Source organism: Symphalangus syndactylus, chromosome 12, assembly GCF_028878055.3.
Source record: "Symphalangus syndactylus isolate Jambi chromosome 12, NHGRI_mSymSyn1-v2.1_pri, whole genome shotgun sequence".
Classification (NCBI taxonomy): Eukaryota; Metazoa; Chordata; class Mammalia; order Primates; family Hylobatidae; genus Symphalangus; species Symphalangus syndactylus.
In genome coordinates, this window is record NC_072441.2 from 87516471 (window position 1) to 87542658 (window position 26188).

General features: G+C 37.3%; 1 protein-coding gene across 3 annotated transcripts; it reads left to right on the forward strand.

The window, feature by feature from the left end:
* The first annotated feature begins 826 nt into the window (after positions 1–826).
* On the forward strand, positions 827–24570 carry FCER1A (Fc epsilon receptor Ia). 3 transcript variants are annotated; one of them, XM_063628162.1, is made up of 7 exons: positions 827–1148; positions 6995–7032; positions 18659–18772; positions 19210–19230; positions 20272–20526; positions 22352–22609; positions 24116–24570. In XM_063628162.1, the coding sequence occupies exons 3-7, from the start codon at positions 18709–18711 to the stop codon at positions 24298–24300; spliced, it is 783 nt and encodes a 260-aa protein (XP_063484232.1). In that variant the 5' UTR covers positions 827–1148; positions 6995–7032; positions 18659–18708; the 3' UTR covers positions 24301–24570. The 3 variants fall into 3 exon arrangements, with proteins under 3 accessions (XP_063484232.1, XP_063484233.1, XP_063484234.1); XM_063628163.1 differs by lacking the exons at positions 827–1148; positions 6995–7032 and having other exon boundaries at positions 18689–18772; positions 20371–20526; XM_063628164.1 differs by lacking the exons at positions 827–1148; positions 6995–7032; positions 20272–20526 and having other exon boundaries at positions 18689–18772.
* The last annotated feature ends 1618 nt before the right edge of the window (positions 24571–26188 follow it).

Here is a 26188-nt window from a genome sequence, read left to right on the forward strand (position 1 = left end):
CCTCTTTTTTTTTTTTTTTTTTTTTTTTTAAGATACAAACCCTTCTTGAAAAATAAAACCAGGCTTTTTAAATTACAAAAGTGCTCATAGCGGAAAAACCGTGGATACAGAAGGATATAAATGGAAAACTTCATTTTCTCCTCTACATTTTCTTGGCCAGAGGTAAAGATGATTCATGGGTTTTTGTTGTTAGTATTGCTGTTTATTTCTGTCCAGAAATATTTCGTGTACAATCATGCATATTTTCACATCATTTCAATTTTGCGCAAATGGAATTAGGCAGTACATACCAATTCACAACTAGGTTTTCACATATATTATATCCTGATTACTTTCCATAATAGTATTGTGATCTATCTCACTCTTTCTATTTCCAATGGTGCATATTATTTCATTATATAGATTAATATAGCTATACTATCATCAATTCTATTTTGATTGACTTTAATTCTTAGAAAATATTAATTCCTATCAACTTGATATTTATCTCCTTGCAACTTACCACCTCCCACATCATTCCACTTTCTATTTTCTCTTCAATATGATTGTATTTCAAATATTTGAAGAACATTATGTCTCTGCTAAATTTCATGTCCTTCAATCCATTATCACAGCAAGACAAGCATGAAGAAATATAATTTTAATGGACATGAGATTCAATATAACCAATCAAATGCTGAAAACCATACAGAGAAAATAGTAAGATTTTGAAAAATGCACATGGTATTTCATTTTCATTTACTTCTGCCAAAAGCACTCGCTGCTTCTGACCTTGGCAATAGGAAGGAGAAGGAAGCACTTTCCAGATAGAGATCTTTAAAAGGCGTGAAAGGACTGAGTCTACTCACAGAAAGCAGGTGAAAAAACCTTGTGTTCAAGAGGCATTTACAAGGGAAAGCGAAAACACACAAAATGAGAAAAATCCAGTTCTCTCTAATATTAAAGAGAGCCTCAAATTGTTGCTATGTTTCTGAGGCTCGGGGCATTGGCTCATTTGGCCTGAGAAGTGGCCCAGGGAAAAAAATACAGTCTCTTAAACTGCAGATTTCAAGAGCGGTGTATATTTATTTTCCCCGAGGAGAAGAGAATCCCTCTGCCCCAAGTCTCCTGAGATCATCCTTTTGAGAATTCCTCCATGCTACTAAGAGGTAAGGAAGGTAGAACCTGAAGGCTGGTCTCAAGGGTTTCATTAGAAATGTGGGTCGCTGATGAAGGAGATGTTTTCATTTGCCTACTGACTGTTGGGGATTGTTGGAGTGTAGAAACTAATACTGCATTGAGTTTTAATAAAGTAAACCACGTGAATACTGGGTAAGCGTACAAAGGCAGGACATTAAATTTCAGTTTCTCAGTATTGGAGAGCAGCTAGCTTCCTGAAACTTATTTATATAAATAATATCAGGGTAATCAAAAGGTTATAGAGGCTGGGACATCTGTCGTCCCACTTCAGCCTACAACAAATTTCCTTGAGTCTCAATGACATACATCTCAGCCCTACTTTTCCATTTAGGGATATCCATCACCCACACCACACTGGGAAAGGGGAGAAGACCTTGTCAGAGCCCTTCCTTGTGCTCCCTTTGGTTCATTCTCTGATCCTGCTGGAGGGGGAATGAAACAGCCATGAACTTCCAGTAAGTTTTATTTCTGTCTCAGCACATCCTTCTCCATTCATATAGTCTCTGCACCCATGGGAGATGTTTGAGTAACATTTCAGCCACTCTGTAAACGGGGACAAGGCCACAAGGGCCTTCAACCCAAACTAAGAATTTTTAAATTCTGAATTGGCCCTGTTTTCTCTCTGATTACAAACATAATGCTTGTTCATTATAGAAAAAACAGAAAAGGAAAAATAATGTAACGTAAATCACTTGTGATTTCCAATTTAGAAATCAACATCATTAACATTTTGATGAATAGGTTTCTAATCTTTTATGCATTCATATGTGTGCACCTGTGTATACACACACGTATTTATGTTTATGGTAAAAATAGGATGATTATTACTTTTGTAGCCTTTCTTCTTTTTAATAATGTGAAATCATGCTATACAAACTTCCTTATATCCAGTTTATTTTTTCTCTTAGCAATGCATTTTGAAACTTTCCCGTATCAATAAACATTTTCCTACATTATAATTTTTAAACAGTTGCCTTGCCTTTTATTACAGGAATGCTCTTTATAATAATATGGTTTGTTTGAATCAAGATTCAAGTGAGCACTGCTTATTGCATTTGATTGTAACTCGTTAAAGTTTTTTTGAGTCTAGACTAGGGTTTCTCAACAGTGGCGCTATTGACACTTTGAACCTGCTAATTTTTGTCGTGTGTGTACGTGTGTGGGTGTGGGGTGAGTTAGGAGGGGAGATGGTCTTCTGTGTTGCAAGATGTTTAGCAGGATCACTGGCCTCTACCCACCCAGAGGACAGATGCCAGTAGCATCCTTCTCTCTTTTCCCACTGTATTGGAGAAAATAAAAAATGTCTCTAAACATTACCAAATATTGCCTGGAGGGCAAGGGTATTTCAACATCCCATTGCCCCCATATTTTAAAAAGTCACATTTACACATTAAAAAGCCAGGTCAAAATCTTACTTTCTAGATGGCATTTACTCATAGTATCATTAAATTTGTTATAACTTCTGTACTTTTTATAAATTGGAAATTAGTTTTAAAGGCTTAATTAGATTCAGGTTCAACTTATTAAATTATATTAGATATATTAAACTGGATATACTATAACCTGTAACATAGTATATTAAACTATGGACTATATTAAACTATATGTAAAAACACACATAAAATTTGGCATATATATCAGTTTAATATATATATAAATTATAAATTTGATAATCAAGTAAAGTTGTCTGATTTAACAAAAATACAGGACATCCAGCTAAATTTTAATTTTAAATAAATAGCATAATTTTTAGGAGAAATATATTACAAATATTGCATGGAATATACAAAATAAACAAATTATTTATTGTTTTTTGAAATTCAAATTTAGTGCAGCATTCTGCATTTTATCTGGGAACTCTAATCAGGAGACACATACTGTTTTGTTGTCTTACTCTAATCAAAGCTGATTTCAAAATACTACATTGTACCTCATAAATACAAACAATTATTATTTGTCAATTAAAAAATAAAATTTAGTCCAGGCATGGTGGCTCATGCCTGTAATCCCAGCACTTTGGGAGGCCAAGGCAGCCGGATCACTTGAGATCGGGAGTGCAAGACCAGCCTGGCCAAACCAACATGGTGAAACACAATCGCTACCAAAAATACAAAAAATAGCAGGACGTGGTGGTGTGCCCCTGTAACTCCAGCTACTCAGGAGGCTGAGGCAGGAGAATTGCTTGAACCCGGGAAGCAGAGGTTGCAGTGACCTGAGATCATGCCACTGCACTCCAGCCTGGGCGATAGAGTGAGACCCTGCCACCAAAATAAATAAATAAATAAATAAATGAATAAATAAATAAAATTTAAATGCATGCACAAAAGCTAATTGATCAATATTTCAGGTGGCAACAGCTTGCTCCTCCATTCAAATGGATCCCATCAACCTTTATCATTTAATTTATTGATAACTTTTGTCTAAATCATTTTTTTCTTTTTGAGATGGAGTCTCTCTCTGTCGTCCAGGCTGGAGTGCAGTGGCGCAGTCTCGGCTCACTGCAAGCTCCGCCTCCCGGGTTCATGCCATTCTCCTGCCTCAGCCTCCCAAGTAGCTGGGACTACAGGCGCCCGCCACCACGCCTGGCTAATTTTTTGTATTTTTAGTAGAGACGGGGTTTCACCATGTTAACCAGGATGGTCTCGAAATCCTGACCTCGTGATCCGCCCGCCTCGGCCTCCCAAAGTGCTGGGATTACAGGCGTGAGCCATCGTGCCCGGCCTAAATCATTTTTTAAAATTATGAGTTGCAAAACAGTGCTTTCTTAATCCTGCCATTTCTTTTACATTTAGTCAATGGAATTATTTTATATAGAAGAAGTTTCTTTCACCAGTTAGCTTGGGGTGCAAGCTAAAATTGAGTAAAATTGGAATTTAAACCTCAATCTTCTAATTCTGATCTAGTGTGTATTCTATTACATCCAGTGAAAGAAACTATTCTGACTACAAATAGTCATAATCCAGCAAGCTTATGTCCTATAATTAGCAGATATATGAGATGTCAGGAATATATTATAGGGGAAGGAGGCAGTACCTGCAAAATGAAGCAAGTTTATAAGTGATTTCCTAAGTAAAAAAGATTAATTCTCTAGAAATAAAGGGTAAACGATGGTGCCCAAAAGAGAAAAGAATGATGCACAATTGAAAAATCTAGGGCATTTTTTCATTTCCCTCCATGCTGGCCACAAATTCTGAATAACACATTTCAAAATAACCCATGCTTCCAACTACATAGCCATGGATGTGCCGTGTAAGACCAAATTGCTTGTGGCTTCTGAGAGGACAAGAGTTTTGGTTCACAAACACACTGTAAAAGGCAGGGCAAAGAAGACTCTCTTTTCTTTAGCCATGTGGCTAAGGTGGCACAAAGAATTTCAGCTCGTTTTTACTCGTTGACTCTATTATACTGTATTTCTAGTTAATTAAATTTACAGTGAAATATTCTGTGGTTAGAATTGTAGAAAGAGTATTAGAAGTCCATCTCTTTCCCATACTTTACATATTCTTGAGAGGACTGGCAGGCCATCGGTCATAAAAGAAAATATTCTGTGATACTCATTACCATAGAAATTAACTAAAGAGTATGTCCTGGATGCTGGTTTTCCTAAGTACAGATGCAAAGACAAGATTGGTGGTTTCCACAAAGGATGAATAATTGGAGATAAAGAGTTGTCCAGCATTCTCTAGTGCTCTTTTAGAAATACATATATATAAATATGTATATGTAGATAAACATATTTATAGATGTCTATATATGCATAGTTATATATATTATTTCATATATTATATATAAATCTATAATATATTATATATGTATAGGCATATTTATATATGTATGTATATTTATATATAAATATGTAATTATATATTATATATGTGTGTTACATATGTGTATGTGTGCAAATAGATAGATAAAGACTTGCCTCTGAGGAAGGAAAGGATGATTTATTAGGTTGTAACATCTTGATATAATAATCAATGAGTTAATTGCTCATTTGCCTCTCTAATAAATACATATTAAAAATCTAAGCATGCTCTCTGCTGTGCTAAGTATCAGATAAAGAGCAATGAACTAAACTAATATAGTCACTGACTTCAATGAGGATGTGATAAGGAGCTAGACCAGGAAAGATGCAATTTTCATATATTGTGATACATGCTATGATAAGGTAAGAATGGAGTAATATGGGAACAATAAGTAATCTCCTGGCATGCATTTTAATATATGAATTGCTTACATTCACCAGGAAGTGAAAACCATATGGAAATGACTGGTACATTTACTGTTAAAAATGAATACATTCACATTCTGAGTTATTTTGTAAGTTTGAGTAATGTCTCAGAGACTGTTCAGCTCCAGTGAGTTTACCATTGAGATCTAGGGCTTGCATGGTAGAGACACAGACCCTGGATCATGGGGGCTACACCAAAATTTTTCTAATTACCAAATTCATCGGACTGTTCTTGATTCTTTCCCTACTTCATAACTGAAACATTTAACACTATTAATCACTCTCCCTCTCGAAATGCTCTTCTGCCTTGGTTTTGCGACACTACTATCTCCCGGTGTTTCTATTAGAGTTTACTAGATGTGGTCATTTAGCATGTAGTGTGCATCTGTCAGTCTGCGCTGCAGAGGAGATGGTGAATGTCATTTACTCTGGTAATTCAGTTAACCTGGGTTGTCAACAGAGCTCTACTGCACTCTTATCATTTCAGTATGTGATTAACCTAAATATTTTAACCATCCACTCACTCTATCTCATCATTATAATTTAATTCTCTCTGTGTTACTACCTGGTATATTTTGTTCAATAATTTGTTCACTTTTTAATTGACTTTCTCCCCATGATGGACTATAATAATCCTTGAGGGCACCTGTTCTATTATCCTTTCCTCAGTCCTGTATCTTCAACTAAAGCAGCAACAGAAACAGCAACAGGAGCGTCATAATTTAGTACTGAATTTTCCACTAATTAATTGCTTAGATATATAATTCTCACAAAACATTCTGAGGGGTTCGGGCTTCTCAATCCCTAAAATGAAGAAATTTAAATTGATTATGTCTATGGTCCTTTCCTTTTTAACATTTTTCCTATACTTTAAGACTTATGATAAAAACTGATTAGGAAACTGGAAATAACATGTCTTCCCTAAGTCACTTTTAACAAATATCCCACGGTTATTGTCAGTCCTGCCATCTTTCCACTATTCTGCTTCCAACTCCTTTCTTTCTTTGACTTCCACTTTCAAATCTATCACCACCTCCTGCTGCTCTTTCTTTTCTGCCAGCTCAGAGTCAGAGGCACAGAAGGCAAGGTTACTACAGATCTTGAACTGTCAACCTGGCAGGCCAGATAGGAGAATGAAGGACTCATCAACTAGCCAGTAGCAGTCACTGCTCTTTAGAAGCCACCTTAGGACCAAATTGTTCAAGTAACTGAACTGTCATCTTCCTGAACTCCTACAATTCTAATTGCCAGAAAACATCTAGATGTTGGGCCTGCAGAGGACCTTAGCACACTTGTAGTACAATCTTTCCATTTCATACACACAACTGTGTTGAAAGAAATCTCAACTTGTGAGGTGTATACATGAAATCATCAATTTTTGAAATTACTACTACTGCTGTGGACCCATTCTTCATGGGTAGGAGGCTCCCTTGATGACTTCTTAGACTAATTCCATAATCTTTTAATCACTTTTTGCTACTAAAACAGTCTCATTGGAGTTATTAGACACAATCAAATCTAATTGATTTTGATTTTATAAAATTAATCAATTTAATTTTATCTTCTTTTCAAAATTATTTTCAGTCTCCAGCATCCTCCACCTGTCTACCACCGAGCATGGGGTAAGTTTATGGCTCCAGTGGCTTGTTATGTGTTGGGAGGTAAAGGGTGATGGCCACACTACTCACATCCCTCCCTCTTCCCGATATCAACCCCTTCCTTGAGAGTAAGAAGAAGAAAGCAACTCTCCATGCTGTATTAGCTGTCTGCTCCTTGTTTTGTTTTAACTGCTATTCCTGTGTGAACACTACCTCATAAGTGGAGGTCAGATTGTGATAGTGTAAACTTTTTGCTAGTTGTCACCATTTCTCTAGCATTATTAATTGTTCTTTCTCATTTGCAGTGATTCAAATATAGGTGCTCTCATGGGAATACCTTTTCAGGTTCTCCAGAAGAACTATGTCCTACGCATCTGCACAGCAAAAAGAATGACCTATTCACTTATGGTTCAATCAATTCTACTTTCCTCTGCTATCATTGCAGGCCGCCCACTCCAGAGCCTCTTGTTATTAGAGTTCCCCTCACCCAGAGTGTCCCCTTTGAGGGAGAGGGACAATATGGCTTAAGTTCTTGTCACTTCCTTTATGCCCACCTAACTCAGGGGTACTTAAGTAGGTGCCACACAATGGAGGCTAACTCCTGGCACCCTCTCTCTCAGGTCCATTACTTCTAACCTTCCTTTTCCTGCAAACCCTAGCAGTGTCAGATTATCCATCAGTATCTTGCCTCATAAAGTTTAAGTCAAAAAATGGCTACAAACTCTCAGCTTATTGGAGGGAATAATTAAGTTATCCCAAATGTTGTGGCCAAAGTGCTGGAGCACCTTGTTGCATGCCTTTCTTCCTCATGTTTAAGATCCCTACCATTCAGACCTCTAAGCTTCAAATCCTGGCTTTTCCATTCACTAGTTGTATAATCTAAACCTCTCTACCTCATTAAAAACAAGGATGCTGATAGTACCTATTTCATAGGATTCCTGCGAGTATTAAGTAGGATAAAGCACAATGCATGAATACAGTCAGTGTTCAAAAAATATTAACAGTTACCTGTGCTTATTTTTTATTAGAACACATCTTAGTTTCTCCATTATTCTTCCTGCTTATGGAAATCAAGTTTTCAATAAAGTCATTGTGGTTTGGAGGAACTCCCTTTTTCTGCATTTTTGTATTCTATACAGTATTCCATATATTGCTATGCACATGGCAACTGCTTAACAAATCAAGAAATACATTGCAGTTTCTCTGATATAATGCATTTTTCTGAAATGCAAATTAGCCTATATGCTATTGGCAAGCCAAGGAATAATGTCAATATAACATTGAAGTTGGTTGAAACAAGATTTTTTCTAGCAAGTTAATATTTTGAACTACCAAGGAACAGCTAACACAAATCTTACTAGCACAGTGGAACATGGCAAGGAATAGAAGATTCTGCACAGTAACTATTCACTTCAAGGTTTTCTCTTGGCTTAGTTTTACCACAAGTGTATCTTGAGCATGTTTATTCTCTGGTTTTCCCCTGCTTTTGTGTATTTTCTCTTTGTCTTCTTCTTCCACCAACTTTTGAAAATGATCAAGTCCTAGATTTACTGTTAATTTTATTTATTACAAATTTAACATATCTTTTTAACTGCATAGTTCATTTGGTAGAAATACTAATGTTTATGTTAGTGCACTGATTATGGGTTTTGCATGATCTGTAACAGTCTTTTTTTCTCTCAAAGACTTGTTAGTTTTAGTTATTTTGCAGAATGCAAAACAATTTAAAAAATAAATATGTGTTACATGTTATGGCAGAAACACCTGTGTTATGTTCAAGAAAGATTTAAATTGAATGAGCGAAAGCCACTTCTCTTTTCTTGATTATGCAAGGGCTTAACTTCTTCAATTATTTAACTTGTGCTTCCCTTATTCCCTCTCTGCTTACTGAATTACTCCTGTTAGCTAACAAATACAATCCAGCATCTTATATAAAACAAGAATCCTCCCTTAACCCCACATCTTCCTATACCACCATCCCACAGCAAAACTTCTCAGAACATTGTCCGCACATGTTGCCTATACTTCCTCAATTCCTATTCACTTTTTTAGCCCACTTCAGTTTGGTTTTTACACATATTATTCCACTGAAATTGCCATTGTTAAAGTCCCCAAAACTTCCATATTGCTAGATTCAGAGGATAATTGTATTCTCCATTTTACTTCACCTCTCAACAAGATTCAATGTAATTAACCATTTCCTCTAGAATTACACTCTCTTCTTGGCTTTACTGACATAATTCCCTGAGAGTTTTCTTACCTTACCAGTTGTTTTCTCTAGGCTCTGTTCTGGGTCTTCTGATACTCATCTTCAAGATATTGAAATTTCCTAGAGTTCTGCTCTGAGACTTTCTCTGTTGCTTAATTTCTTTTTCTCTCTCTTCAGCTGACCTCATCTTACTCAGTGGCTTTAAACTATGCCAGTGATTCTCTACTTTCTCTACTTTAAATCTCTAATATGGACATTTCTACTGGTCTCCCAACATTTTTTTGTAACTGCCTATTTAGCACAAACTCTTAGATACAATAAAGATGCTTCAAACTAAAACACTTCCCAACCGGAACACTTGGTTGATTTCTCCCCCAATTCTAGTACTTCCCTTAAATCTAGTACCTCCTGTCTTCACCATGTAATTACTGTCTACCCAGTTATTACAGCCAGAAATTTAAGAATTATATTTTATACTTTCTGTGCCCTCCAATCTGTCAGTAAGTCCCATTAATATCACCCCAATATATACCTCAAACCCATCAACCTTTCTTTATCTATACTACCACTTCTCTAGACCATCTATCATCATATTTTGACTCTTAACCATTTCCCGATGTCTGCTCAAAAAACCTACAGATTACATGACAACATACCTATCTATATACAGATAGATTGTTAGACATTGAAAGAATGTGTGTGTATACACATATACTATACATATACATGTCCATGGTTTGAGTGTTTATCCCCTCCAAACTTTGTGCTGAAACTTAATTTCCAATATGGCAGTATTGAGAAGGAGGACCTGTAAGAGGTCATTGGTTCATAAAGATTCTGCCCTCATGAATGGATTAACCTAATTATGAATTAATAGATTAATTGAATAATGGGTTATCATGGGAGTGAGACTGGTGGCTCTAAAAGAAGAGGAAGAGAGACTAGAGCTTACATGCTCAGGCCCCCCCTTGCCATGTGATGCCCTGTGCCACCTCGGGACTCTGCAGAGAGTCCCCACTAATAAAGAATGTCCTCACCAGATAGACCCCTTGACCTTGAACTTCACAGCCTCCAGAGCTTTAAGAAATAAATTTATTTTCTTTATAAATTTCAGTCTCAGGTATTCAGTTATAACCACAGAAAATAGACTAAGACATACATGAAGAGCCATCAAACTGTATTAAGCAGGGGAATATATATATATATATTCATACACACTGTGTGTGTGTGTGTGTGTGTGTGTGTGTGTGCATTCTTTTGCTTCACACAGTACGGTGGCTCTTTCCTAGCTTTCAAATAAAATCCCAACACTTTTTCATGCTCTGCCAGGCCCTCATGATCTGGCCCCTATGTGTATCTCCAATCTCGTTTTATGCCATTGGCCTTCCACTCGCTATGCTTCAGCCCTAATGTCCTTCTCTTAATTTCTACAATTCTCCAAAGTCTTTCTTTTTATGGGGACTTTCAACTTCCCACTGCTTGAAAATTCTTGTTCCAGCCTTTGTCTTGTTTCATCCTTTTTCTTGTTTCATCCTATCTCATACTTTAAGCCTCTACTTAAAAGTCATTTTCATCAAATGGCCTTTCTTAACCCTATTTAAAGCAGATTGCCCTTGCCCTTGTACGTCTATGGAGCAACATTATTTACTTTTTACAAATGTTAGTCACAAGCTGTCACTGTTCTGTTTACTTACTTATTTTCTGTTTTCTCCAATAGAAAGTCTACTCCCCAAGGGAAAAGATCTTGTCTGCTTATTATCTCTCTTGTATCACCAGCAAATGACAGAGTGCTTGGAATATAAATACTTGTTGAACAAAAAAATGAAAATATATGATGAAGAATGTTCCTATGCTGAAACTAAATTTTTGTGTTAGGTTTAGTGACAGAAAGATCAAGTAACAGGTCTGTATCTATATTTAAGCCATTTCTTTATTTGTCCATAATAATTCAAGCTCAGAGATTGCCTGTTTGGAAAAGTATGCTATAAAAACACTATTAATAAACTTCAAGACATAGTTTGCTCATTCTAAAAAATTAGAAAATATAATTAGCCAAAATTCTACCAGCAAACTATGCTCAAATGCTAACTTTAATGAGATAGCCCTTGATAATTCTGAAGTTATCTTTTTTCTCTTAAAGATAAATTGGCATCATGAGATTATTGAAATATATGATTGATTGGTATAAATTCAATTTAGGAATTGAGAATATAAAAAATTATTTATTTTACATTCTCTACTATAGACTTCTAATTAACTGTTACCCCTTGGGTCATGCAGAGAAGATTTTCTTCATATATCTTTCTGCCACGTGACTGTGCTATTACCTATGATAAAGAGGGTTGTTCTGTGTTTGGCAGCCTATTCTAGGGTGGGCCTTGTTTCAGTTCCTTCTTTTGTCCACCTGTCTCTATTTGAACAACATAAAACCCTCATTCATAGGTGCAGCATGACTTAATTTGTCAGTCACTAGATACAGTTGTAAATTGCAAACAAAAAAATGGAAATGTAGATGTTGAAATAAAGATGCAATTTTTGGTTATGAAATGGTCATCTGAATGATCCATATTTATATTCATTTATTTATCATCAATGAAACATGTACAAATTTTCTAATTAAAAAACTTACAAATTCCTAATTATAATAAACACTTTTCTATGGGAATGGCCACCAAAATGTCCCAAATTTTATGTCACTGCATCTATTTCTAATATTCAGTCTAATATTCTAATCACAGACACTCAATATTCATTTGTTTTCTTGAACCTCTATGATAATCTGCAAGTGTTTCCTGTTTTGGAAGAGACAAAGGAAAAACTGTGATGAATATCACTGGAAACTGCACATCAGGGCCCCTATTCTATGTTTCTCTGGCCCTTTTTTCTTCATCAGAATTTAGCAGTGGTTTTCAATCCTATCAGATCACATTTGATAGCATGCATTTATTCCTGTGTTTGTAAGGCATAAACCTGTAACCATACTACAAACAGTGAGAATATTGCTGTGAAATTGCATACTCTATGCACCCCCAACAATCAATAATAGAAAATAAATGGTGATCAATGATGCTAGAGAAAAGTATAAATTATATTTCTAGTTTGTCTATAAAAATGATATTACAATATCTCTGTCTGAGGAAGAGGAGATCAAATAGCATGTAACAACAATATTTTGAAAAAGAAGAGGATAGTGGAATATCTGTTTACTTTTTGATGAATTTCACAATGTTTATGTCATTTGTCAGCTGGTATATTTTTAACCTTTTGTGATTAATTTTCTTGTCCTAAATAGTAATTCTAATATCTAATATTGTATTCAAAAATTTCTACTGGATTTTTTGAGGAGGCCCCCTTAAACTGTTTAAGTTTCAGGGCCTCAAACTGGATCTACCTCTGCTACCTACACACACATATATTTTTTAAATCAGTAAAATTCCCAGTTTTAATATAAAGAAGAAATAAAGTGAAATAACATTATAATAAGAAAATATGTCCTTCATGAATATGAGTGCTACAAAAACAGACTGATATGAGAATAAGGTATTGGTGACACAAATATCATGAACAGTGTAGCTACAGGTGATCTGATTTTCTGAAACAGTGAAAAATTCAAGGATGTTTTTCCAGTAAAAGCCAAGAATAATCTTTCCTCAATATACATGGTAGTTTCTTTTCTGTAAAATACAGTATATATATGAGAAGTGCAAAAGACGCTTTTGTGTTTATTTTTCACAGTCGTGTTTAAGGCTCAGATAATTATAAAATATCTGGCTGCACATTGAAAAGATGTGCAGAATCAGGCCAATTATTTAGTATGCAAGGCTGCCTTCAGTATTGCGGGGCATTTGTTTGCCTGCTAATGCTACAAATGTCTCCTGTATACTCATCATTGAAACAAGCAACCCTCAATACACATACATACATTCTCATGCATAAACTTACATTTCGTAAAGGCCTTTTGTAGGTGGTAACACAGAGTATGATGAGAAATGTTCAGAATGCCTCCTGCCCCTCCCACTTTTCCCATCCTCACTCATACCCTCTTTCACCCACTAGAAACACACAGGTCACAGAACTGTTTAGCCAGAGTCCTGAAAAATTAGGTCTTCAAAAGTTGCCTATTAAAATGCAAATGTCCTGGTCTGGGCTAAGATCTCTCATCCTTATCTGTTAACAGCATAAAAGGATTCCTTTAAGAGATTTCTGTTTCCATTTTGAAACTGTCTAATTCTGTAAAGAAGCATAAAATAAACCTGGCCTACGCTACATTTGACTTGAGGGCTGACTGCACAATGGAGATTTCTCTGTCTAGTACCACACCTGAAAATGATCTTCAAACTTCCTAACTCCACTTCTTCAGGCATGCGTGTGTTGGAGGTGTGGGTGTGGTTATGTGTGTGATGATGTCTGTCTCATTGACATGACTACTGCTGTGTGATCCTGGCTGCATCCTTTGAGAACAAGGTTTTGCCTTCCGGACCCACCAGTGGCCTTCCAGGTTCTTCATCCTAAGGACAGAACAGGAGGATGAGAAAGGAGGCTCTCTCTCTGCTGCTCTCAAGTCTAACCAAAGGCTTCTTGCAAAATAATTACAATACTCATGAAAACTAATATATGCTCTGTGCTAACCACCTCACCACATTAACTCATTTTATGCTGGCAACCACCCTTAAGGTAGGTACTATTACTATCTCCATTTTACTGGTGAGAAGGCTGAGGCAAGGAGAGTTTGAGTGGTCACAGCCGAGACTCAAACTTGAGAGCTTGTTCCTAGCCTGAACTCTTAATTAATCTTGCACTTAATTTCTTTAAATTATCTATGGCTAAATTTTTATTTTTATTCTTTTAATTTTTAAAAATTTAGTGTAATATTCTGGTATTTTTTTTAACTGGGTATGGTGGCACACCCCCGTAATCCCAGCTTCTTGGGAGGCTGAGGTGGGAGGATCACTTGAGCCTGGCAGTCTGAGACTAGCTTGGGCAGCATAGTAAAACCCAGTCTCAAAATAAATTTTTTTTAAAGAAGGAAAACTTTTTTATACTACAACTTTCCTTAAGGATCTTCCTCAGTGGGCTTATAATATTGTTCTCCCCATTATGAAGAAAATGTCAGCTCACTTAACATGTGTATCTGTTGGAAGACATGAAAGTAAGTTTGAAGCCCTCTGGGCTTCTTGGCTGGACTATACTATTTATGAGGCAGAGGTCATGATCAATTTGTTTGAGTGCACCTTATGGTTCAGATTGTACCCTTAACTACAAGACACCACAAAGATGCTTCATCAGCAAAGTGTGAGTGGCTGATTACATATCTTGAAGACAGGTAGCTTGATATCTAGATACCCACACCTATGCACTATAAAAGAGTGTAGATTATGCTCAGTGATATGCCTTGGATGTTTTGTCCCCTCCAAATCTCATGTTGAAATGTAGTCCCCAATGTTGGAGGTGGGGCCTAGTTGGAAGTGTTTGGGTCATGGAAGCAGATCTCTTATGAATGGCTTGGTGCCTTCCCCATGGTAATGAGTTCACCTGAGAGCTGGTTGTTTAAAGGAAACTAGAACCTCCCTTTTCACTCTCTTCTTTAGTAGTCCTGGGAGTTTCCATTTATTTCCTTTGGATTTATTACTTTTAGACCCATTCAGGTCAAGACAAGACGTAAAAAATATTAAAGCCACTGACTTTCTTGTGAAAATCTAACAGGCAGTCAGCATCTGCTATTGATGTTCTTTCTTGAGCAGAAACTCGTGTTTAGGGTAGCAAAAGAAAGTAGTTGCAGCTGATATCCTCCTGGCCCTAATAACATAGAGGAAAAAGGAAAGAATCCTTCTCTCCTTTCTTCTTTTTAGGCATTTCTATGAAATATACATAGCTATCATGCCAACAGTACCAACATTGTGTGGCTGTGAGGTGAGATGTCATGGCCTGAATCAAGAAAGGGAACTTGTAGAACAGAAAGTTGGTTTAGATCAGTGATTTCCTATTTGTGGGTTATGGAACCTTGGAATCCAAAGAATTTCTGTATGAGGACTATGAATCCATGTGCACTTAATCACAAAGTGTAGACTCAATGAATAAAGATATCTTTATCTATCTATCTGTCTATCTATCTATCAATCAATCATCTATCTGGTCATGAGCATGGGCTCTTAAGACATATTGCCAGGTTCAAATTCTAATTCCTTTACATAGCAACTGTGTGCCCTGGGACAAGTTACTTAACCTCTTCATGCTTTGATTTCCTTATTCTTAACTACATAGAGTTGGTAGTGGGAGGAAAATAGATAAGACATGTTGCATAGTTAGCCTTGTATTTGATCCTCAGGGAGAGATCAACATTTATTAGGTACATAAATATCATGAGCAGACAGGCATTTTGCACTTTCATCATTTCATATTCAATTTTATATGGACCTCACCTCGTTTTAGAGAACTTTGAGAGTGAGAAAGAAGCCAGCAGATTGATTTCGTTTTTCTGCTTCCCAATTTTGGAGAAGGACACAAAGGCTAACACACTGTATAGGCTGAGCCTTGATCCTCCCTCTGCCAGGCATGTCCAGAAACACAAAACTTCCTGCCAAAAGCCTCTCACGCTGGATCCAGTTGCAGGGGCACCTCACAGTCCTCAGGCCCTGTAGCTCATGTACAGCTATTTGTTTCATTTTTCCACTGCTGCAAAATGAAATATAGATTAAGGCTCCCAACATCAAATAACAGGTCCAAGTTTGGGCATAGTGATACTCTTTATGTATTGAGCATGCCTGTACCCAGAATCAGAAGCAAGAACTGAAATTTAGACACACCCTATTGATTTCAGTGAACACGTGTTCCTGATGTGGACAGGCTGGGTATGATAAATTAGTAGCAGCACACTCCACCCAGATAATGGATATGAAACTTGAAGGACATTTTTTTATATATAAGATAAAAAACCTGTGGAATTCAACTGTGTATCAGCCTGTTCTTCCAGGGAGGAATAGAGCTCTTGTTTAATCTTAGTGTTAATGTGTTCCTTCTGCGTTCTTGTTCTGTTCTTTTGGGTACCTGTAGTTATATGCTATGGAAATTAGGGTATGGCTTTTTCTTTCCGATGCTGTTAATGGTTTGCTTTTTTGGGGTGGGGGCTGGGCTGGGAAGATGGGTAGTTTGGTTTGCTTTTTAGGCTTTAATGAGCTGCTTTTATTGGACTGCTACATTTTTGCTGTTACTGCTACCAAAGCACTTCCTTTATTTCAATACCAGACATTTAAGCAAAAGCTTTAGAATGATAAAGCCAAAGTTTCAGAAAGCTTTAGAAATGAAAGTGGCCTCTCTAACTCCAAAGCTTATACTCTCCGAACTAGGAATAGTACCTCTCGATGATCCCTGCTCCATCTCCCATCTAAGTAGGAGCTATTTAGACAACGACTTCAGAGGAAGCCTTTAAATAGACTATTTGAGTCATGGTAAAATGACTGTCTCTGAGGGACAATTTGATTATAGGTTCACTGTCCTAGGAAAAGGGAACCCAAATTTCCCCTGGCAAAGTCTCAACAAAGTGGTAAAGTAGAATCTTTCCCCGTCTCTTCCAGGGCTTAGGGCTTCAAATATTGCCCTCTGACAGCATCTTAAAAACTACATCTTCCCTATTTCCTCCTCCTTCTTTTCTCCAATCCTATCCAACAACTTTCTGCATTCTGTTCTTTCCTTACTATGCTCTCTTCTTCGTGACCATGGAGAGGATTGACATGGTGTAGATATACTAAACTAGCATAAGATGCTGTTTATCAAATTAAACATACTATATAGGTTGACAACTTTAATCCAGTCAAAATTCATATTTCTCCTATAAGTCTTTAATAAATAATGGTAATAAAGAAGGCAAAAAATGTATTTATTGACCATCTTTTACATGCCAGATGCTGTGCAATGCATTTTACTTCTTTTTCATCTTATTAAATCTCATAATATAACCATGACCTGGATACCATTATTGTCCCTATTTTACAGGTAACCTTCAATCACAGAAAGATTAGGAACATTTGAATTCAGAGCTTTAAACACAAACAACTTGTACTTTTCAAAATAACTTGCTGTTCCCTTTAAGGTCTGTCACTAAAACATAGCATGTCCTGGGCTCAGTACCTAATCTTTCTTATCTGAAACTTAAATTCCTATTTATTAACCTTTTTAGTCCTATATTTTCTAATTCCATAGAAAGCTAAAGGTTTTGGTTAGATCTTCATGTGGAATGACTGGTTTCATTCAATAGACTTAATTCAGCAGTCTGTGGGGAAGAGCGAGGTATGATAGAATAGTTCCTCAAGTGCTTCAGATGTGAAGTGGGTTTAAGTATATTGTCCCTGTCTTCTTCAGAGTTTTGGTACAGATAAAATAGAGCACTCATGTAAAAGCAATCTTTGCAAATGACAAGCCACTATAGACATTAATAGAGTTTTCATTTCCAGTATTATCATTAATATCAGATCCTGGAAGAAGGTTGGCCTTGACCTAGAGACAAAAAACAGAAGAATTAGTAAAGGAATCCTGGGGAAAGGCCCTGCTGTGTATTTAAAGGAGAAAGGGTGATCGTGTTGGGAAATCATAATATTAAAAGTAAACAAAAGCTAGGAAGTAAAATAAAATAAATTATATGGCCTAGATCCCCGTAAGTAATGGTTTAACGTCTGCCTTCCCGGATTCTGAGCCAGATTAGGGCACAGTAGAGAAAAAGGAGTCTCTGAAAATGTTTCCAATTTGGCTGGTCAGACAGCGGATCATCAGTGAATCAGATGAAAATTTGTGGATTTGTGGACTAACTGATCAGCAGGAAATTAAACAAGAAAAGTGTTGGTAGCTCTGGTGAATCCCAAAAGAATTCAGTCTTTGCTAGCCATGCTCCTGAATATGTATAAACAGTACATCATATGACTAAGAGTTTGACTTAGGGGTTAGATTTTATGTGTTTGAACCCCAAATTAGTTATTTAATAGTTGGCATCCCAAGACAAGTTACTTAACCTCAATAAGATTCAGTTTTCCTATTTATAAAATGTAGATAGTGATGATATGTGCTTTATAGGATTATTGTGAAAAATAAATGAAATTCAGGTTTATTTAGGATAACACCTGGCATATGTTTGGTATTCAGTAATTAGTTGCTGCTGTTTTATTCTGCCCTCCCTTACATCCCACTTTTCTAAGTTGTAAACTAAATAGCTGTACACTGATTGACAGATTAAGAAAGGCTTGTGATTGTGCTAGACCTATGCTTCTCTCTCACCAGATTCCAGGTGTATATGTGGAGGTGGGATAGGGAGTGGAGTAAGTGGGTAAATATTAAATTGCCCAGTTTGGCACCATCCTGAATATTATCTCTAAAGAAAGAAGCAAAACCAGGCACAGCTGATGGGTTAACCAGATATGATACAGAAAACATTTCCTTCTGCTTTTTGGTTTTAAGCCTATATTTGAAGCCTTAGATCTCTCCAGCACAGTCAGCACCAGGAGCCCATGAAGAAGATGGCTCCTGCCATGGAATCCCCTACTCTACTGTGTGTAGCCTTACTGTTCTTCGGTAAGTAGAGATTCGATTACCCCTCCCAGGGAGGCTCAAATGAATTTGGGGAGCAGCTGGGGTAGGAACCTTTACTGTTTGGGTGGTGACTTTTTCTAGGATATGTGCAAACTATTGGGCATTTCCCAGGGACTCTGTAGTGGTGCCAAGCTAGAAAGCAGAGGCAAGTGGGCTGAGCAACACCTGAGGAGGAAGCCAGACTGAAAGCTTGGTTCTTTGCATTTGCTCTGGCATCTTCCAGAGTGCAAATTTCCTACCAAGGAAATGAGGGTAGAGGACAGAAAGAAGCTCTTTCTTCCCCTGATTCTGATTCCTGAAAAGGATGATTGGTCCTTAAAATTCCACGGATGCAGGTCTTATCCCCACACCCAGATTCTAGTCCTCTGGTGATAAAGAAGACTGCTGGACACTAACGTATCCTCTCTGGACTTTTGCAGCTCCAGATGTCGTGTTAACAGGTGAGTCCTCTGTTCTTGTTCCCTTGGTGTTTCAACATGTCTGGGCATTGCTTTCCTCTCACTATTTTCTTCGTCCCATCATTTCTGCTTTCTAATGAGTAGAAAGTAGGCCAGCCTACTTTCCCTCTCCACCTTGCCTTGTCTTTCTTTTTTTCCCTGATTCATTGCATTCTCTCAAGTCATTCTCTCCTCTGTTTTAGTCAATAACCATGTCTGTTGCACATATACATGTCTCATTCTCTCTCCTAGACACTTTGGTATGATCTCACTCAATAATTACATTATTATTATTGCCATTTTATAATTGAAGATGCTGAAACTCAGTGATTTTCTGGTGGTTACATGGCTAAGGAACTGGATTTCAACATAAGTTCCTTGGATCTAAGTCCAGTTCTCTTCTGACTATATCACCCTTTTGTTATCACCATGTATCTACTTCTTTGGTCTCTGTTCAAATTTGTACTACATCCCCTTGTTCCAGGAAGCCATTCAAGACTGACTTTCTTAGTGCCTCTCACTACTTTCTGGAACTGACATATGTTTTTCACTCTGTATATACTTACAATTAAATAGTCATAAATATTCAGAGCTTGGAGAAACCTTATATTTCATCCAGTCCAATAACTTTATCCATCCATAATTCACTCATTCATTCACATAATAAATGTTTAATGTAGCAATGGTTGAACATGGCAGATAGTGTTTCTACCTGAAAAGAGATTGCAGTCCTCATTTACAGATACTGAATCGAAATGAACAGAAGTAGAGTGAGTCAGCTCAAATCACATAGTGAACTGGTTTCTTTGTCTTTAAATCTCCTGCATATGTGTCCTGTCTTTCTCCCTCTGTTGGGCACTCCCTGGGGCACTAATACTATTTTCTCCTTCCCTTAGAAATCAAAACAGGGTCTTATCACCAACAGAATAAGGACAGGTTGACCAGATTGTCAGAATATTGCTTCATTTGTACTTTTAAGCCTAGACAGTTTTCAATGACTTTTTTTCTCTCTACATCTCTTTTCATATTTTTATCTTCTTGAAGTCCCTCAGAAACCTATGGTCTCCTTGAACCCTCCATGGAATCGAATATTTAAAGGAGAGAATGTGACTCTTACATGTAATGGGAACAATTTCTTTGAAGTCAGTTCCACAAAATGGTTCCACAATGGCAGCCTTTCAGAAGAGACAAATTCAAGTTTGAATATTGTGAATGCCAGTTTTGAGGACAGTGGAGAATACAAATGTCAGCACCAACAAGTTAAAGAGAGTGAACCTGTGTACCTGGAAGTCTTCAGTGGTAAGTTCCAGGGATATGGAAATACAGATCTCTCATATAAGGGATGGCTCATCTGAAGATAGGAAAAAACAGGTTATTCCAAGGGTTAGGACACCAGGGTGGGATTCAAGGCCTCTCATTTTTAAGACTCCTGCATCGGCTGGGCACCGTGGCTCACGCCTGTAATCCCAGCACTTTGGGAGGCCGAGGCAGGTGGATCACAAGGTCAGGAGATCAACACCATCTGGCTAACATGGTGAAACTCCATCTCTACTTAAAAAATATATACATAAAAAATTAGCCGGGCGTGGTCGTGGGCACCTATAGTCCCAGGTACTCGGGAGGCTGAGGCAGGAGAATGGTGTGAACCCAGGAGGTGCAGGTTGCAGTGAGCTGAGATCACACCACTGCACTCCAGCCTGGGTTACAGAGCAAGACTCTGTCTCAATAAATAAATAAATAAATAAATAAATAAATAAATAAATAAATAAAAAAGACCCCTGCATCTCTTTTCTTCTACCCCCTTCCCTTTTGATTACTCGCATGCCTTCTTTCAATATTCTAGTCATCTCTCAATATTATTCCTCCACCCTATTTTCCTCTATCTTTTCTGCCTAGATTCAGGTATATATTATGTGGTCAAACAATATGACATATATGTGAACATTTCAAAGAGCTGTGTATCTGGAATAGGATCAAAAGGTTTGACTTAAAGTTTTGCTCTGCATAATCCATATGCCATGACCTGAATATTAGGTTGTACTCTTCGTTGTGAAACATATCTGGGTACATTTCCTTATGTCCTCTATTGTTACTTAAGAACACATATTTCATGCTTGTTTCATTTTTATCACTCCTACTGCCAACAATTAGCATAGCAAGCTTAGGCACATGTGGTTTAATCAGCAAATGTTGAATAAACAAACTAATGATTTTGAATAGTGACCAATAGGTCTCTTTTGTACTCTATATTTTTCTCTTGAGTGAAAAAAAATGTTTCAACCTCCATATGTAAATTCCAAACACAAACTAAAGCAATGTAGAATAGCTTCTTTATTTCCTTGAGTAGGTTCTAGAGAAGTCCTCAAAGATTGGTCCTAAATTAATTATGCTTATTATGCTAGAGATATTTCCTTTCAAAATTCTCCTTTAATTAATGCTTTTTAATTTTTACAAAAGCATTAATCATAGAATGTGATTCTTGTCTTTAACTGACTCAGTGACAAATATTTGTTGAGTACCTACCAACCCCTAAGTACTGCTACCAACTCCTAAATATTGTGTTGGGCATTCAGAATAGAATGTAGAACTAGACAGGGTCCCTGACTTCTTGGAGCATAGAGCTATATGGGAAGAGGACATTAAATAAAGAATTACATAGGTAATTAATTTAAATTATACATGTTTTGAAGAAGTTTTTTTTGACAACTATAATTAACACTAGAACTGGGAAGTTTCTATAAGGTAAGAGAGGATAAAATAGACATTTTCCTAAGCTAAAATTCCCAAGAAAGACTGTTTATTTTCCCTAATTAACTAGAACTAGCAACAGAAGATCTGAAAGGAATTCTGGCTTTCAAGTGTTCCATGTATGGACTCAGCAGGGAGGTCTGAGAGGCTTTGTGGCCCCAGACTGAGTTTTCAGGAGGGGAAAGGATTTATCAATACAGAAGACAGGCTCTAAGCATTATTTTGTGCCCTTTAAAAATCCACTTTATGAGCCAAAAAGTGGGTTAATGATAACTCATAGTTTCTGACACATGCTCTATGCATGGCTCTCTTTTATCTATTCATTCTCTCTCTCTTCATTTATTGTTAAATAAATAACGTAATGAATGTTCTTCAGACTGGCTGCTCCTTCAGGCCTCTGCTGAGGTGGTGATGGAGGGTCAGCCCCTCTTCCTCAGGTGTCATGGTTGGAGGAACTGGGATGTGTACAAAGTGATCTATTACAAGGATGGTGACGCTCTCAAGTACTGGTATGAGAACCACAACATCTCCATTACAAATGCCACAGTTGAAGACAGTGGCACCTACTACTGTACAGGCAAAGTGTGGCAGCTGGACTATGAGTCTGAGCCCCTCAACATTACTGTAATAAAAGGTGAGTTGGTAAAGGAAAGGAAAAGCATCCATAGCAGGGGAAGGAAGAGAGGACATCTGAGCCTGAGCGGTTGCAGCTTGTAGAAGGGGGGCACCTGTGATACACTGGAAAGCCTACTAGACTTGCAATGAGGAGACCTGGGTGATAGTATATATCTCAATCTCTGTTTCAAAGTCTTGACTTGTTAAATGGTGATAGTAATACCTGCTCACACTATGAAATTTTTATGAAGATTAATGTGGTAATATTTTTGAAATGACTTTGTAAACTGTTAAGCACTACCCAAGCATAACAGATTGTGATTACTATTTTGATCTCAAAGTCATCTGTTGCTCCTGGGGAGAACACTTACATTTATCAAATTGAGAAAAAGTTTCAAAGTTGAATGAAAAAAGGATGTAAAGAGCTTGAGGAGCCCATTCCAGCTTAGGAGGGCTGGGAAAGGACACCAGCAAGTCAGTAAGCTGTGTGCCTGTGTATTGAGGGAGGAGGGAATGGACTTGATACAGAGAGGGTAGGCAGGTGGACTGCCTCTATGGCCTGTAAGAAAAACTGCTCCCTCCAAACTCTGTATAAGAGAGGGAGCCTGTGAAGTATTCACTTTTGAGGGAAAAAATTAGACTTTTCCTTCACACACTTTGTATATAATAATGTCTAAAAAAGCATGAGGTCAAAATACATAATTAAGTCCCAGCAGTTCTCTGTTAACTAATTTGAGACCAAAGTGCTATGTACTTGTCTCTAGGCTTCCAGTATCTTCATCTATAAAACAGAATATTTGGTCTAGACTCCATTAGAATCATTTGATAACTTAAAAAAATATTGATGCTCATGTCTCATTTCTTGAGATTCTGATTTAATTGGTTTGGAGTGTAGCCTGGGTATATGTATTTTTCACAGGTCTTTCACATAATGGTAATGGGTAGCCAATATTGAGAATCACTTGTCTAGGTGATCTTTAAATGATTTCTGGATGTAATATTCTGAGGCTCTATAATTTGAGAATAATCACAAAAATCAGTACAGTTTATAAACAGACTAACAGAACCACAAAATAATAGAATTGGAAGGCAATTTAACTAGTGCAATTTCTTCATTTTGCCTAACAGGCATGTAAGAAATAATAATTGATTAATTGAGTAATAGGCATTGATGACCCCTGTCCTCACTTTGTCTCCTTTCCACCCCTTAATTATATGTGAATTCTGGTCTTGTCATTTCCAAGAAGGCGTTTATCTTTCCTATGATCTTCTCCGCTGGGCATGGCACACTGGCTACTGGAGTTATGAGGAAATGCTTAGGACTCCCTATGGCTCCAGGGAGCACCAACAGAGCAACACAACCTAGTGTTAATCTGAGTGTTTTCTCTATGCTTCTGGATGCCACATCATGCTAAAAATGAAGGACAAAGCTTGGTCTTTCTCTTAGGGAGGATGAACTTCTGAACCTCATTCTTCAGTTCCCAATATGAATTATGTTTCTCATTGCATCTGTGTTCCACTACAGCTCGGCATGAGAAGTACTGGCTACAATTTTTTATCCCATTGTTGGTGGCGATTCTGTTTGCTGTGGACACAGGATTATTTATCTCGACTCAGCAGCAGGTCACATTTCTCTTGAAGATTAAGAGAACCAGGAAAGGCTTCAAACTTCTGAACCCACATCCTAAGCCAAACCCCAAAAGCAACTGATATAATTACTCAAGAAATATTTGCAACATTAATTTTTTTCCGGCATCAGCAATTGCTACTCAATTGTCAAACACAGCTTGTAATATACATAGAAGCGTCTGTGCTCAAGGATTTATAGAAATGCTTCATTAAACTGAGTGAAACTGGTTAAGTGGCATGTAATAGTAAGTGCTCAATTAACATTGGTTGAATAAATGAGAGAATGAATAGATTCATTTATTAGCATTTGTAAAAGAGACATTCAATTTCAATAAAATAAATATAAAACCATGTAACAGAATGCTTCTGAGTATTCAAGTCTTGCCAGTTTGTTTGTTTTCTACTAAAGGCAAGGACCATGAAGTTCTAGATTGGAAATGTCCTCCCTTGACTATTGTGTGATCTAGGAATGAAAAGACATAGGAGGATGCCAGTGAGGTGGATCATTTTTATGCTTCTTCTTCAGCTTACTATATATGAACTTTCAGATCTTGGCAGAATCAGGGACAGTCTCAAGACATAGGACTCTCAGGATGAAGTACAGTCCAGGATTCCTCTGTGATTGTTTTGCCCCTCCCAAATTTATATCTTGAACTTATATCTTTATACAGCACCTGAACCAAGCATTTTGGAGAAATTCCAGCAAATAATAATAACCAAAGCCCTCAGCTCTGAAAACAGTCCAGGACTGAATTAGATCTTGGGCAAAAGAACTAGACAGTTTTGGTTTATTTTCCCTTTCATTTTATGTCTTCATCATATTCATTGGAGGCTCATTCTTCTGTCATGAAGTAAATGGGATTAAGTTTTGACCTATGATTTATTTTTTAATTTTTTGTAGAGATGGGATCTTGCTATTTTGCCCAGGCTGGTCTCAAACTCTTGGCCTCAAGTGATCCTCCCACCTCAGCCTCACAAAGTGTGGGATTACAGGTGTGAGTCACTACACCTGGCCAAGTTTCTGCCTATAATAAACCCATCCATTAGAAAGAGACTAAACCATACAGAAAAAGACATCAATTCAAATCCTGACTCTTCTACTTTCTAGATTTGCGATCTGGGAAAATCTTTTTATACCTCCATGGGCTTTAGTATTTCATTTGTGAAAAAAAAAAAGATAATAGTCATCCTGTCTACCTCTTAGAGTTCTTCTGAGAATCAAATAAGAGGCTGTATTTGAAAGTTCTTTGTAAATTGCAAACATTTATACAAATCTAGGAACTTTTAGCACCTACATGAGACCCAGTCTTTGCCACCACTACCCCCATCCCCATGACCCTGCCCACAAAAATATTTATACTCAGGGCTTAGAGAAAGCACTAAGGAAGATGGGCAACATATTGCTGGTGCTGGCTGTGGATTCATGGAAATCAGTGAAAGATCAGGATGCCTGTAGCTTACCCGTGCCTTAGAACAATTAATAGTATGAGGAAGTGTGGCTGGGGAGAAAACTTTTAAATATCCATGAGACCCACAAGTCCCATTTTTTCCAAGGAATGTTTCTGGGCCACAAAGAACAGGGAAATTACTGAAACATTTTTTTCCTCTTTTTTTTTAACTCTGGATAGGGATCTGGTATTACCTTTCTTCACACTCTCCTCTACTTAAAAAAAAATCATTTAAAAGAGGCAAGAAAAGGCCAGATTCCTAGTGAACACCCTTGTCACTTAGCTTCATGTAGTGAATAAGTCTGTCCAATGGAGAAAAGATTTCTCTTGCAGCCACAGGCCAGGCAAAGTTTCCCTAGGAGACTCCCTGGTGTTGCTTCAGGATGCTTCCTCTGCCACCTCCCCAAGGTCTATCTTATGTTTCAGCCTTGGGACCAGGCTTTCCACCACATTAACCACACCTTTCTCCCCAGTGCTCTTCACAGCACATCAGCATTTCAGGCATCAGGCTAAACAGCAAT